This window comes from Oryctolagus cuniculus, chromosome 2 (assembly GCF_964237555.1).
Source record: "Oryctolagus cuniculus chromosome 2, mOryCun1.1, whole genome shotgun sequence".
NCBI lineage: Eukaryota > Metazoa > Chordata > Mammalia > Lagomorpha > Leporidae > Oryctolagus > Oryctolagus cuniculus.
Window position 1 is genome coordinate 164,786,945 of NC_091433.1, and position 15,181 is coordinate 164,802,125.

The 15,181-nt window shown below is 37.9% G+C and overlaps 1 protein-coding gene across 16 annotated transcripts in view; it reads right to left on the bottom strand.

Moving 5' to 3' along the window:
- Positions 1–15,181, bottom strand: part of RMDN2 (regulator of microtubule dynamics 2) — a 103,924-nt gene that overhangs the window by 47,827 nt on the left and 40,916 nt on the right. For all 16 annotated transcript variants that reach the window (XM_017340818.3, XM_017340815.3, XM_017340816.3 and 13 more), the window contains one exon: positions 11,045–11,105. In XM_017340818.3, coding sequence (XP_017196307.2) covers positions 11,045–11,105 — 61 coding nt within the window. The remainder of the gene's footprint in view (positions 1–11,044; positions 11,106–15,181) is intronic.

Below are 15,181 nucleotides of genomic sequence, written 5' to 3' on the forward strand. Positions count from 1 at the left end.
ATTTCTGATGATTCTTTTATTTCTGTGGTGTTTGTTGTTACATTTCCTTTTTCATCTCTAATTTTATTGATTTGGGTTTTCTCCTTTTTTTTTGGTTAGTTGGGCCAATGGTGTGTCAACTTTGTTTATTTTTTTAAAAAACAGCTCTTTGTTTTGCTGATCTTTTATATTGTTTTTTGATTCAATTTTGTTTATTTCTTCTCTAATTTTAGTCATTTCTAACCTGACGCCCCCAAAGGAACAGAGTAACACTTCAATACTAGAATGTGAAAGTGAAGAGATTGAAGAAATGTCAGAAACAGAATTCAGAAACTGATCATAGAATTACTTAGAAGTAATCAGAAGCATAACCACAAACTAAAGAAATCTGAACATGACATGAAAGAAAATTTTTCTCATGAGATTGAGATTTTAAAGAGAAATCAAAATGAAATATTGGAAATTAAGAATTGAAAGGACAAGTAAAAAATGTGATGGAAAGCCTTAAGAAAAGATTCGGTGAGGCCGAAGAAAGAATATCTGAGTTAGAAGACAAATCTCTGGAAATTTTTCAGTTAGACCAAAAAGAAGAGAAGAAGAAATTAGAAAATCAAAAAAACAGTGTTGGAGATATATGGGATACTATCAAATGACTCAACATACAGGTCTTAGGAGTTCCTGAAGGTATAGAAAGAGAAAATGGATTAGAAACCCTTTTTAGTGAAATGATTACTGAAAACTTCCCTAATTTGGAGAAAGAAAGTTATGTCCAAGTACAGGAAGCACACAGAAGTCCTAATAGACATGACCAGAAAAGATCTTCACTACCACATACTGTAGTCATTCTCCACAGCAAAACATAAAGAAAAGATTCTAAAATGTGCACAAGAGAAAGACCAGATTACTTTCAGAGGCTCTCCTATTAGAATCACAGCTGACTTCTCATAAGAAACCCTCCAGGCTAGGAGAGAATGGAGATATAGTCCAAGTTTTAAGAGGAAAAAGCTTTCAACCTAGAATACTGTACCCTGCAAAGCTCTCATTGATGAATTAAGGTGCAATAAAGATCTTTCAAAACAAACAGAAATTGAAAGAATTTGTCACCACTCATCCAACCTTACAAAGATGCTTAAGGATGTGCTACACACAGAAACACAGAAACATGGTCATCACTGTGCAAGAAGGTGAAGGCAAGAACTCTCCCAGTAAAAGTACAAGGGAAATCCAAAGGAAACAATAGGAATATTTATGGAAAAAATGGCAGGGCCAGGTCATTACTTATCAATAGTCACCTTGAATGTAAATGCACTCAGATATCCAGTTTAAAGATACAGACTGGCTGATGGATTAAAAAATGAGACCCATGTATTTGCTGCCAACAAGAAACACATCTCACCAACATAAATACACACAGACTGAAAGTGAAAGGGTGGAAAAAGATATTCCACACTTACAGAAACCAAAAAAGGGCTGGCGTAGCCATGCTAATATCAGACAAAATAGACTTTAACACAGAAACTGTTAAAAGAGACAAAGAAGGGCACTATGCAATGATTAAGGGATCAGTTCAACAGGAAGATGTGACTATGATAAATATTTATACACCCAATTACAGGGCATCTGGTTATTTAAAAGAAATGTTAATGGATCTAAAGAGAAACACAGGAAGTCAATTTATCTCTATTTGCTAATGACATGATTCTATATATATGAGATCCAAAAGACTCTATTACGGCACTACTAGAACTTATACAAGAGTTTGGTAAAGTGGCAGGATATAAAAGTAACACACAAAAATCAATAGTCTTTGTATACACAGACAATGCCAAGGCAGAGAAAGAACTTGTAAGATCAATCTCATTCACAATAGCTACAAAACAAAAAAGAAAACCCAAATATCTTGGAATAAATTGAAACAAGGACATCAAAGATCTCTACGATGAGATTTTCAAAGCATTATGGAAAGAAATAGAAGACACACAAAAAAGGGGAAAAGACTCCATGTTCATGGATTGGAAGAATCAATATCATCAAAATGTCCACACTACTAAAAGTCATTTACTGATTCAATGTGATAACAATGAAAATACCAAGGACTTTCTTGTTCGATATAGAAAAAAATTGATGCTGAAATTCACATGGAACATAGGAGACCCCAAATAGCTAAAGCAATCTTTTTTTTTTTTTTTTTTTTTTTTTTTTTGACAGGCAGAGAGTTAGACAATGAGAGGCAGAGACAGAGAGAAAGGTCTTCCTTCTTCCGTTGGTTCACCCTCCAAGTGGCCGCTATGGCCAGGGCGTTGCAGCTGGTGTGCTGAGCCAATCTGAAGCCAGGAGCCAGGTGCTTCCTCCTGGTCTCCCATGTGGGTGCAGGGCCCAAGCTCTTGGGCCATCCTCCACTGCCTTCCTGGACCACAGCAGAGAACTGGACTGGAAGAGGAGCAACTGGGACAGAATCTGGCTCCCCAACTGGTACTAGAACCTGGGGTGCCAGCGCCGCAAGCGGAGGATTAGCCAAGTGAGCTGCGGCGCCAGCCCTAAAGCAGTCTTATACAACAAAAACAAAGCTGGAGGCATCATAATACCAGATTTCAAGACATACTATAGGGCAGTTATAATCAAAACAGCCTGGTACTGGTACCAGCATGGTACTGGCTTTAAAGACTCCTTCGTGTATTTTTTCATAGCTTTAGAGTTAATTTCTTTATAGCTCTGAATAATATTTCATTGTCTGTATTGTCTACCACGGTATAACCATTCACCTACTGAGGGATATCTTAGTTGTTTCTGAGTTTTGGCAGTTATGAACAAAATTAGTATAAACATTTATTTGCAGGTTTTTGCATGTACATAAGTGTTCAACTCCTCTGGGTAAAAGACTAAGGAATCTAACTATCAGATCCTAAGGTAAGAGTGCATTTCCTTTTGTGAGAAACTGTCAAACTATGCTTCAAAATAGTGGTACCATCTTACATTCCCACCAGTAATGATTAAGCTTAAGCCCCACATCCTCTCCAGCATATGGCACTGTCAGGGTTTTAAATTTTGGCTATTCTCATAGGCAGGTAGTAGTACCTCATTACTGCTTTAATTTATAGTTCCCTAATGACAAATTTTTTTTCACATGCTTACTTTTCACCTATATATCACCCTTGGTGAGATGTCTATTCACAAAAGTGTTTTGTCCATTTTTAAATTGTGCTATTTGCTGTTTTATTAATGAGTTTAAAGTGTTCCTTATGTATTTTGTATAACAACCATTTATCAATTGTGTCATTTACAAATATTCTCCCCCAGTCTGTGGTTTGTCTTACTCTCTAGACAATGTCTCTTACAGAACTTTATAAATTTTAATGAAGTCTATTGATTATTGGCCTTTGGTGTTGCATCTAAAATGTCATAGCAATACCCAAGGTCATCCATTCGTTTTGTCATATATTACAGGAGTTTTAGATTTTTTGCATTTTATATTTATGTCTATGACCCATTTTGAGTTAATTTTGTGAAAAGTACAAGGCCTATATCTGGATTCAGTCTTTCTGTATGTGGATGTCCAGTGGTTCTACCACTATTTATTGACTATCTTTATCTCACTGTACTGCTTTTGTTCCTTCGTTAAAGATCAGTTGACCTTTCTTTATGGGTCCATTTCTGCCTCCTAACCTGATCCACCGATCTATTCATCTGCTCTTTATATATAGTTATTCTTGAAATTGAGTAGTGTCAGTCTTCAGACTTTGTTCTTCTTCAAAAATAAATTAGGTGTTTTTCCCCTCTATAAAAACTAAGATTGCTTATATCCAGAAAATAACTATTGATGATATTGTGCTGAATCCATAAATTAAACTGGGAAAACCTGGCATTTTGAAAATTGAGTATTTCTATCCGTGAAAATTGAGTCTCTCCATTTATTTATTCTTCTTTGATATATTTCATCAGATTTATAGTTTTTCTCAGACTGGTTTTGTATCTATTTTATGAGAATTTTACCTAAGTATTTCCATTCTGGGGAGTGACAAATATAAATGGTAATTGTTTTTAATTTCAAATTCTACTTGTTCATAGTTAGCGTATAGGAAAGTGATGGACTTTTTTATGTTAACCTTGTATCCTATAATCTTGCCAAAACTGCTTAATTTTTGTTGTTGTTTTGTTGTTGACTCTGGATTTTCCACAAAGACAATCAAACCAATCTGTAAATAAAGACAGTTACATTTCTTCCCTCCCAAGTTGTATACCTTTTATTTCCTTTATCTATATTTCATATGCTTTTTATTTCCTTTTGTTGTATTATATTAGCTAGGACTTCTAGGACGAGCTTGGAGTCATTAGTGAGAGAGACATCCTTAAGCATGGGAAAACAAGCTGTAGGCCTCCTGCAGATGTTCTTTATCAAGTTGAGGAAGTCACCCTCTATTCCTAGCTTGCTAAGTTGTCTTATTTAAATTTTTAAAATTTATTTATTCATTTATTTGAAAGTCAGGGTTACAGAGATGGAAGGAAAGAGACAGAGAGAGAGAGAGAGAGAGAGAGACAGAGAGACAGAGAGAGAGAGAGACAAAAAGACAGAGAAAATCTTCCATCAGTTAGTTCATCCCCAAATGGCCACAATGGCCGGAGATGGGCTAATCTGAAGATCTGAAGCCAGGGGCCAGGAGCTTCTTCCAGGTCCCCCACATGGGTGGCAGAGGCCCAAGCACTTGGGCCATATTCCAGGTACATCAGCAGGGAGATAGATTGGATTGGATTGGAGCAGGTGGGACTTGAACCACTGCCCATATGGGATGCCAGTGCCAACCTTCTATGCCACAATGCTGGACTCTTAAACTAATTTATCTTATTTTATTTTTTAAATTGAACAGGTGATGGATTTTTGCCCAATGATTTTTCTGCATTTATTATTATATTCATATAATTTATATTTTTTCCTGTTACATATCACATTAACTGATTTTAAAATGCCGACTCAGCTTTGCATACCATAGATAAATCCTACTTGGTTATGGTATATAATTCTTTGCACACATTTTGGATTCCATCTACCAATACTGAGATAAATATTATTGAGAATTTCTGTATCTATGTTTGTGAGAGATGCTGATCTATAGTTTCCTTGGAATGTTTTTGTCTGATTTTGGTAACACTGGTCTCATAGAATGAATTAGGGAGCATACCCTCTGCTTCCATCTTCTGGAAGAGATTACAGGGAATTGGTGTAGTTTGTCAGAATTTGCCAGTGAACCAATATGGGCTTTGTGCTTTCTCTTTTAGAAAGCAATGAACTCTTTATTTCCCTTAGTATATATTGACCTATTCAGATTGTCTATTTAGCACGTTCTTTTGAAATGCTCTGTGCCATTCTGTTCTCTCACGATTCTCAAACACCTCTAGATTGTGGAGCAATTCTAATCTTTTCAAAGTTCTACACAGATACATCCTCAAAGCCCCCATTTTTGTTATGAGCATTATAATTTCTAACTTATTTGAACTTAAAATCTTCATATATTTTCTATTTAAATGAATTTTTCATTTGGAATAGCTTTAGATTTACAGAAAAATTATAGACAGTACAGACAGCTTCTGCATATGCCACATCTAGTTTTCTCTGTTATTAACATTAATCACAACTGCATTAATATATACAATATTGCCATAAATTTTTACAATGACTCAAGAATAGTACACTATTATTAACTAAATTCCTTACTTCTTTCAAATTTCTTCTTTTCCCTACTGTTCTTAGGCACATTTAAAAAAGATACAGATTTAAAAAAAATTTTTGTACATTTATTTTCATTTTATTTGAAAGGCAGAGAGAAAGAGGGAGAGAGAGAGAATGAATCTTTTTTTTTTTTTTGACAGGCAGAGTGGACAGTGAGAGAGAGAGACAGAGAGAAAGGTCTTCCTTTGCCATTGGTTCACCCTCCAATGGCCGCCATGGCCGGCGCACTGCGGCCAGCGCACCACGCTGATCCGAAGTCAGGAGCCAGGTGCTTCCTCCTGGTCTCCCATGGGGTGCAGGGCCCAAGCACTTGGGCCATCCTCCACTGCACTCCCTGGCCACAGCAGAGAGCTGGCCTGGAAGAGGGGCAACCGGGACAGAATCCGGCGCCCCGACTGGGACTAGAACCTGGTGTGCTGGCGCCGTAAGGCGGAGGATTAGCCTACTGAGCCACGGCGCCAGCCAAGAATGAATCTTGAATCTGCTTTGCTCTCCCAGTGTACCCCAATGGCTGGGATAGGCCAGGCCATAGTCAGAAGTGTGGAACTCAGTTTGAATCTCCCACATGGATGGCAGGGACCTGAAATACTTGAGCTTGGGTGTCACCTGTTGCCCCTCAGTGCGTGCACTAACAGGAAGCTGGAAGAGGGTAGGGCTAAGATGCAAACTCAGCCCCACTGATATGGGACACAGATGTCCCAAGCGCCCTCTTAATGCCTGCCCCTCTTGGGCATTTTTAACACTTTGCTCTCTCTCCCTATTTCCATATTGATTTCTATTAATTCATACTTTGTAGGTGTTTTACATGTTAAAATATTTTGAATTGTAATTGTCAACCATCATATACCCTAATCCTCCTCATTTTATGTTATGTGCAACCTTTATCTGCGTACTTTAAATACTTTAATACACTGACAAAATGACTGAACATACAGGGGTCAAAGATAGAGACCTGGCCCTAGCATCATCCCTCGACTGACAATGATCTGTTGAGTAACTGAGGTTCAACCCCTCCTGCAAGCATGGATGAGATGACACAGGGACTTGTCCACATTTCTGCACCTTGTCCACAAGGATGTGATGAGCGTACCTGCCTTAATGCCTTGCTTACATTCAGATACAACAGTCTAATTTCCCTATCCTATTAGGAAAGAAATTAAAAATAGAACAAGTCATAATTTTAGAAATATCTATGTTGTATTTACTTGAACTTTCTCCCCTACAGATTCACAAAACTGTGAATGTATGTCCTACAATTAAAGGAACAGATGTTATATTTACTGATCTAGACTGGTGGAATCAATCTGCTTTTATCTTCTGAAAATAAGAACACTTAGACAAATCTCTAGGCTTTTCATTCGCTTGTGCAGTATGTTCTCTCCATGTCACTCTGATGAAGGGGGAGAAAGGAAAGAAAAAACCCTCATGGTTTCTGAATACATTATATGAAATATGTATGTTTACTTTTTAAATAATTTGTCACTGGAGTCTTATTGTTTTCATAATCTTTTGTGAAAATAGGCTTCTTTAAGGTCTAAAATATTATTTAACATATTACATATCATAAATTTAAAGACCAGCTGATTACTTTTCCCACAAGGTCATCTCTTCTTTTCTTTCAATAAATTCTGTTTGTGTATTATTTTTTCATATTGCTCATTAACATAATTTAATATTTTATTTCTCAAACTCGCGTCAATGGACTTGCCAAAGAAGGTTCACAGTATGGTGTATTACCTCCATCTAGAGGTCATTCTATGTTTTGACAAGAATCTTGTATTTACTTTGTATTGATACTGAATATAGTCTCAAAAACTGACTACCAGACTGCTTCAACAGCTGCTAAAACAAATGCACTCATCTCCCGGCAGCATTTTTGGTTCAGCACCAGTGCTATTTGTACTGCGAGAAAGCAGAGGCCACATATTACAGCGTATGAGACTCTAAGATCTAAGTTCCAGTTTCTGTTTTTCCACTTACTGTGTGGCTCTGGTTACTAATCAACGTACTAACACACACTCACACATACACTCTTCCTTGCTTCCCCTGTCTACCAGTTGGACAGAGGCTGCTCTGTGAATCAGATGCTATAAGACATGTGGATATGATTTGCAAACAGTAGAGCACAAAAAATATGTAAAACATTATTCATAATTAAGGTCATGCCTATTTGGACAACAAATCGCAAATTCATTGGTGACTTTATTCTCTTGATTCCAAAAGTATTTTAGGCCAATATGACAAAAACAACAGAATTACGTAGAAAGTGTTTGCAGCCTTGAAGTTACAAAGCAATTTCATTTTGGGAAAGATAAGGGTGAAGCTAAGTCTTTAAATACCTTTAAATGCTATTTGTCTTTCAATCATTACCCAAATACTGACCCTTTAAGAAAACTGTCCTTGAAGATTCCAACTTTTGTTTCAAACTGAAGGCTTATGCACCATTGTGTGGCTCTGTAAATCATGTCTGTAAATTTACACTGCAGGGCCAGATGGTAAACACTTTAGGCTTTGGGGCCAGACGGTCTCTTTTGCAATTACTCAAGTCTATTGCTGTACAGAAATGCATGGGTGTATCTGTGCTCCAATAAAACTTTATTTACAAAAACAGGCAGTAGTATTTGGTCTATATGCCACAGTTTGTCTTTCACATTGCATGAATGAGAAAATGTTTAACACCTAAATATACTGAAAAATATCCTAGTTCAAAAAGAGCTGTACTTGATTTTTGATTATAATTAATTATGGAATAATTTTACCTAAATTGTTTCTCAGCTAAAGTTTAATTTTTTAAACTTTCTTAAACTCTACTATTTAATGAGTAAAAACATTTTTGTATTTAGCACAGTAGATATAATAGTCTAAAAGAAGATTAAATTGACTTCCAAATTTATTAAATGCTATCAACTGATTAGATTTTAACTCTAAATCAAAAACTGATAATGAATAAGAAATCATGTGAAACACAATTGGGTCATTACTCTGTGTGGGTGCTGACAAGATTTAATCCTGGAATTAAATCTCGTGGCTATAAATAAGGCAATTAGTTCACAACAAAAAGTGAAAAAAGATGAACAAAGCACAAGTAGCCCAATTAGCAGAAGGCAGACTGGGCAGCGTACTCAGAGGGAGTTCAGCGGCTCTGTCCTCGCCAGATGGACAGCAAGGCAGGCCGATGCCCTCACAGAAGACGCAACATGTTCCTTTATGAAAGTTTGGAAACTCACACTGAGGAAGGTCTGCAAGTTGAGGATTAGCCTCAGATGTACATCTGAAATAGGATTGTTTACGGACACAGATGCATGTAGGGGAGAGGGAAGGGAATAGCAGAGAAAGAGCAACTGGTGAAGAGCAAGAGTGGGGGAGGATAAAGAGGAGGAGGAGGAGCATTAAGAACTCAGAGTTCACAGTAGGACTTGGGTGTTCTTTCTACATCCAGTCTGGCTGACCAAGCTCCCAACCATCTCCATGATCCATGAAGATGAAGAGACAAGAGCACAGCTTGATCAGTACAAATTCATGACAGCTACAGGTGGAGAGCCAGAAGTACCTTAAGGCATATATATGTTGATTTATTAGTATTATGCAAATTAGATGATCTAGATAACCTGGCTATAGAAATAATAGCCAAGGCCCTTATATATGAAGGAAGTGATTTTAAACACTCGCACCAGGATGTTAACTACAAATTTATCTTGTTCCTAGGGTTTTGGCAGAAGCACAAGGTGCAGAGAGGAATATTTTATGCACAGAGTATTCCAGCTCCTAAGTACGATGCTCTACTGCACATGCATGACACGCTAAGGAAAGGATTCCCAGGTTCTGCCAGCCCTAGCCCTTCACCCATTTCCAGGCTCCATAAGAGAAGGCAAAGCATTCACTGGAGGAAGAGACTGGGGCTTCTGTAGGGTTATGATGAAAGAGGGTGAGGGCTAGCTTTGCATCCCATCTGATGTGACAGCAGCCTCAAAAACCTATCACGTCTTAGCCATGGATCACTTAGGAGTTCATGGGGCATATAAAATGTTAACCCGGCTACCTTTAAGTGAGAGTTTGTGAGTAGAGCTCCCCCTGCTGATGGCAGAGCAGAGAAACAGGTATGCTTTGTGAAAAGGGTACGTACTTGAGAGTTTGGTGGGAAAAAAGGAGTTTCCTGTGGGACAATTGTGGGTTTGTGGAAAGGGAATTGTTCTGAGAAAGATTTTGCCTAATGCTGTCCTTTGGGGAACAAAATAACTCCAAAGAGGTTGGATTTATACAAACCTAGGGCTGAGGAAAGGGTTATACATTAACTTATTACTGTATCCTCTTAGTATCTAAAATATCTGCATTGCAGGACAGAAAAAAAGGTAATGAATTAAAAATTATTGCAAAAATGAAACTATAAGTAAGAGGAAGAATAATAGTTAAAACAACATATTTCTGCTTGTATTTTATAATTCCGAACATAAAAAGGATCTAAAACCAAGACGCAACTGAGAATGATTTTTTGTTGCTCCAAAGATATTCACCTATACATATTCACCTAATTCGATTCCATTTCTTTCAGCTTTCTTACATTATAAATGAATTTTTCTTGATCTTGGGAATTTTGATACCATGATTAATCAGGTTATAAGGAATCCTTGATGAGCTCTTATGTGCACTCTTTCTACATTTTATTTAGACACATGGCATCATTTTGGTAGGTGTTTTCAAGTTAGATAATATATATATATATATTTTCTTTGACAGGCAGAGTGGACAGTGAGAGAGAGAGAGACACAGAGAGAAAGATTTTCCTTTTGCCTTTGGTTCACCCTCCAATGGCCGCCGTGGCCGACACACTGCGGCCGGCGCATCGCGCTGATCCGAAGGCAGTAGCCAGGTGCTTCTCCTGGTCTCCCATGTGGGTGCAGGGCCCAAGCACTTGGGCCATCCTCCACTGCACTCCCGGGCCATAGCAGAGAGCTGGCCTGGAAGAGGGGCAACCGAGACAGAATCTGGCTCCCCGACCGGGACTAGAACCCGGTGTGCCAGCGCCGCAAGGCGGAGGATTAGCCTACTGAGCCGCGGCGCTAGCCAAGTTAGATAATATATTTAACCAGATTTGATTACCATTTATCATCTTCAAAGGCATTACATTTGTTATATTCATTTATTAAATCTTCAATTTACCTTAAATATATTTAAAATATGCACAATGAAAATAAACACTACACAAACAGTACTGAACTATCCACTAAATACATTCTTTTCAGTGAATGTGACTGATAAATGGGTCAACTGCATTGTAAAAAATCCACTGTAATTAATAAAGGAGTATCTTAGAATTGAAAGGCTACATATATTCTATGCACTCACCACAGATGACAATGTCCATTCATAGGTGCTCTGGAAACAGCTCTTTCACCTAAAGTTTTTCCTGCAAGATAAATGGCCTTGTATTTAGTACCTTCATGGGAGGTGGCAGAGGTGAATTACTGAATTCATTGATTCCTAAAGTATGGTCCCAAGACTCTGCAGAAGCAACAGCATCATCTGTAAACTTCTTAGAAAGGCAAATTTTCAGCCACACACGTTGAGGTTACAGCCCAGCAGCCTGTGTTTGAATGGGCTTTCTGCTATATGCTTAAGTTTGTAACTCACTGGGAATAACTAATTTAACCAAGTGATAGAAATGTCATTCAATTGATACTTAAAGGTACACAGAATTTTTTTTTTTGTAATCAAATTAAACAACATTTACTAACTGCCATAATTGTATGAACATCTGGGAATAAAATGTCAGACAAGACAAAGTCCCTGATATTCAGTGGTTCGCAGTTTTGTACACAGCAAGTATAGAAACAAATTTCATACAAAATATAAGCGGTAAAAAGAGAGCATAGCAGAGTGAGTAGCTGTCGAAAAGGCAAGGATGGCTTCCCTGAGAAGTTCTTGCCTACTCATTCACAACAAGAAACAGGCTCATTGACAGAAATAATTCATCTGAATTATTTTACTTAACTTTTACTCATGTAATAATGACTTTGAATTGGGGTAGGTCTGATGGTTTGAGAAATCAAGTGCCTGCAACAAAACAGAACTGCATTTTGTGCGTCTTTCTCAAAAGGGGCCATTACGTTAGGACATTCTTTTTTGCTGCTCCATTGTTAATACTTTCTGCTTACTCTAAGAGATTATTCAATGATATGCAAAATGAATTTCCAAGTAAGTGGTTGAAGTAATCTTTACAAATAAAGGACTTCTATACTGAAACCATTCTATTTATTAATTTATTAAGTTGGCATTCTACTCATACAGCTCGGTTAGATGGAATACCTATGTAAATTGGAAAAAAAAGTAGTTTGATCATAACTGAAACTACATTGTGGGCAATTATTAAAGGAATCAGTAATTTTTAAATGAATAAGACATACTCTTTTTATAAAATATTGATGAAAGAAGCCAGCAAGGGCACACAAAAAATAGAAAGCTATTCCTTGTTCATGGATTGGAAAAATCAATATCATTAAAATATCTATACTACTTAAAGCAATCTACATACTTAATGCAATCCCTACCAAAATATCAATGACATTATTTACAGAATTAGAAAAAAATCCTAAAATTCATATGGAATTACCAAAGACCCAGAATAATCAAAGTAACCCTGAGCAAAGCAAGCCAGCTGGCGGCATCATAATACCTGATTTCAAAGCACACAAAGCTATAATTTTTTTTTTGACAGGCAGAGTTAGACATTGAGAGAGAGACAGAGAGAAAGGTCTTCCTTCCATTGGTTCACTCCCCAAATGGCCGCTACAGCCGGCGTGCTGCGGCCGGTGCACTGCACTTATCTGAAGCCAGGAGCCAGGTGCTTCCTCCTGGTCTCCCATGCAGGTGCAGGGCCCAAGCACCTGGGCCATCCTCCACTGCCTTCCCAGGCCACAGCAGAGAGCTGGCCTGGAAGAGGGGCAACCGGGACAGAATCCGGCGCCCCAACTGGGACTAGAACCCAGGGTGCAGGCGCTGCAGGCAGAGGATTAGCCTAGTGAGCTGTGGCAGCGGCCAAAGCTATAATTTTTAAAACAGCATGCTACTGGCATAAAAACTGACACATAGATCAATGGAACGGAGTAGAGAGCCCAAAAATTAATCCACATACATACAGCCAATTGATTTTTGACAAAAGTGCTCAGATCATACATTAGAGTGATATAATCTCTTCAACAAATGGTGCTGGCAAAACTGATTTGCAGAATAATGAAATGGGATCCATATCTCTCATCATTTACAAAAATCAACTCAAGATAGATCAAAGACATAAATTTAAAACCTGAAACTATGAAGTTGCTGGAAGAAAACATACAGGAATACTCTAGGACATTGGTGTAGGTGACAATTTCTTGGATAACACCCTAAAGAAAGCACAGGTAACAAAAGCAGAACTAAACACATGGGACACATCAGACTCAGAAGCTTTTGCACAGCAAAGGAAATGACCAATAGAGTGAAGAGACATCCAACAGAATGGGGAGACCTATCTGCGAGCCACCAATCCACAAAGGATTCACATTCAGAATATGTCAGCAACTCAAAAAACTCAACAACACAGGTAAGAAAAAGCAACTAATCCAGTTAAGAAATGAGCAAAGGACTTCAATAAACAGCTTTCAAAAGAACTATAAATTACCAACAAATATATGAAAAAATGCTCAACATTACTTGTCAGAGAAAGGCAAATCAAAACAACAATAAGATATCAACTTGTCCCTGTCAGAAAGGCTGAAATCCAAAAGACAGAGAATAACAAATGCTGTTGAGGAACACTTATATACTGTTGCTGGGAATGTAAATGAGTGTAGCCTCTGGGGAAAACAATATGAAGATTTTGTGAAAAACTAAAAATAGCCTTGCCATCTGGTCCAGCAATCCCATTTCTGGATATATTTCTTTGATACCAATAGTACTTTGTTTATAGCAGTACTGTTCACAATAGCTAAAATATGGGATGAATCATGGTGTCTATCAGATGAATGAATAAAGAAAATTTGGTATATATACATAATGGAATATTATTCAGCTATAAAAAGAATGAAATTCTACCATTTGCAGCTAAATGAATACAACTGGAGGACATCATGTTGAGTGAAATAAGCCAGACACAGAAAGACAGAAATTGCATGTTTTCCCTTACATGTGGGAGTTAAAAATTATAAAAGAAAAAAGCCCAAATAACAAAAACAAAAAAATAAATGCCTATGTGTTTCAGTATTGCTTCAAATACAGTTTTGTCTAATTTTTTAATACTTTTGTCAAAATAATGGTTAAGAATATTATACTACCATAGTTTTAATGATCTGTGATTACTTGAAAAATATTTATATGGGTAAAATGGTTACTTTTTCATTTGATTATTGTTTATAGCCCTTGCCTATAATTCTGCTAAATTAGGGTATTTTGAATTCAAAAAATACTCTTCAATGCAAAAACACTGACTTTAAATCAACATTTTAGCTATACTGCCAAGTGAATAAAACATTCAGCATGCTCCCACGTGCCCTCACTCTGGGATATGAAAGGAAGCTGGGCGGTATACAGACTGGTTTTGTAGTCACACCCAGCAGCTGAAGCCCAAAAGAAAAACTCTTTACCTCACAGAATTCTCTTGTGGCACTGTTACCGGAGAATGCAAGGGTTCTTGTCTTCGTGCAAGAAAGAATTCAGGCGTGAGACAGAGAGTAGTGGAAAGCAAAAAGCAAGGTTTATTAGGGCAGGGACATCCGTAAGAATGGATGGGCACTTCTCTGGACAGAACCTGAGAGAGAGAGCTCAGTCACTCAGACTGGGGGAGAGCAAGGTTACATGGTTGAGTGGAGAGATTACACCTGGGCAGGTCAGGTGGGCGACTCAGCATAGAGGCAGAGGGCTGAGTGCACAGCCTGATTGAGGCTGGGGGTTTTTAAGGGGATCGGTTTTGCCTCCCCACCTCTGCTCCTCCTGGAACAAAGGACTTTTTGGATGTAAATATGAAAAATTCCCATCTGAGTTTTTCCCCTGAAGTTATCAGACAGGGGAAAGCCTGGCTGGGTCACCCCAGGTTAGAGGAGCCTTAGAGGAAGGATGGTTATCCAGTAGAAGGGGCAGGGCGTTTGAAGTGCAGATACTGGGCTGCACCTGGAAGGTTATCAGGCAGAAGGGGTGGGACCCCCACCTGGCAGGTTATCGGGTAGAAGGGACAGGGCAGGATGCTTCAAGTGCAGATACTGGGCTGCACCTGGAAGGTTATCAGGATGAATTTGAGATGCATATGCTGGACCTCTTAGATGTCAACTCTTTAGGCCTTTGTCACACACAAACAAGCTCGTATCTGACTTACTACCTAATAGCATTATGAAAATTATAATAATGTTCCTTTAAACACAAAATTTATATTTAGAATATATTACAGTCAATCATAATACTTCAAAAACTATTGGGTAATGGTAAGAATTTTCTGAAAGAAGTCTTCACTCT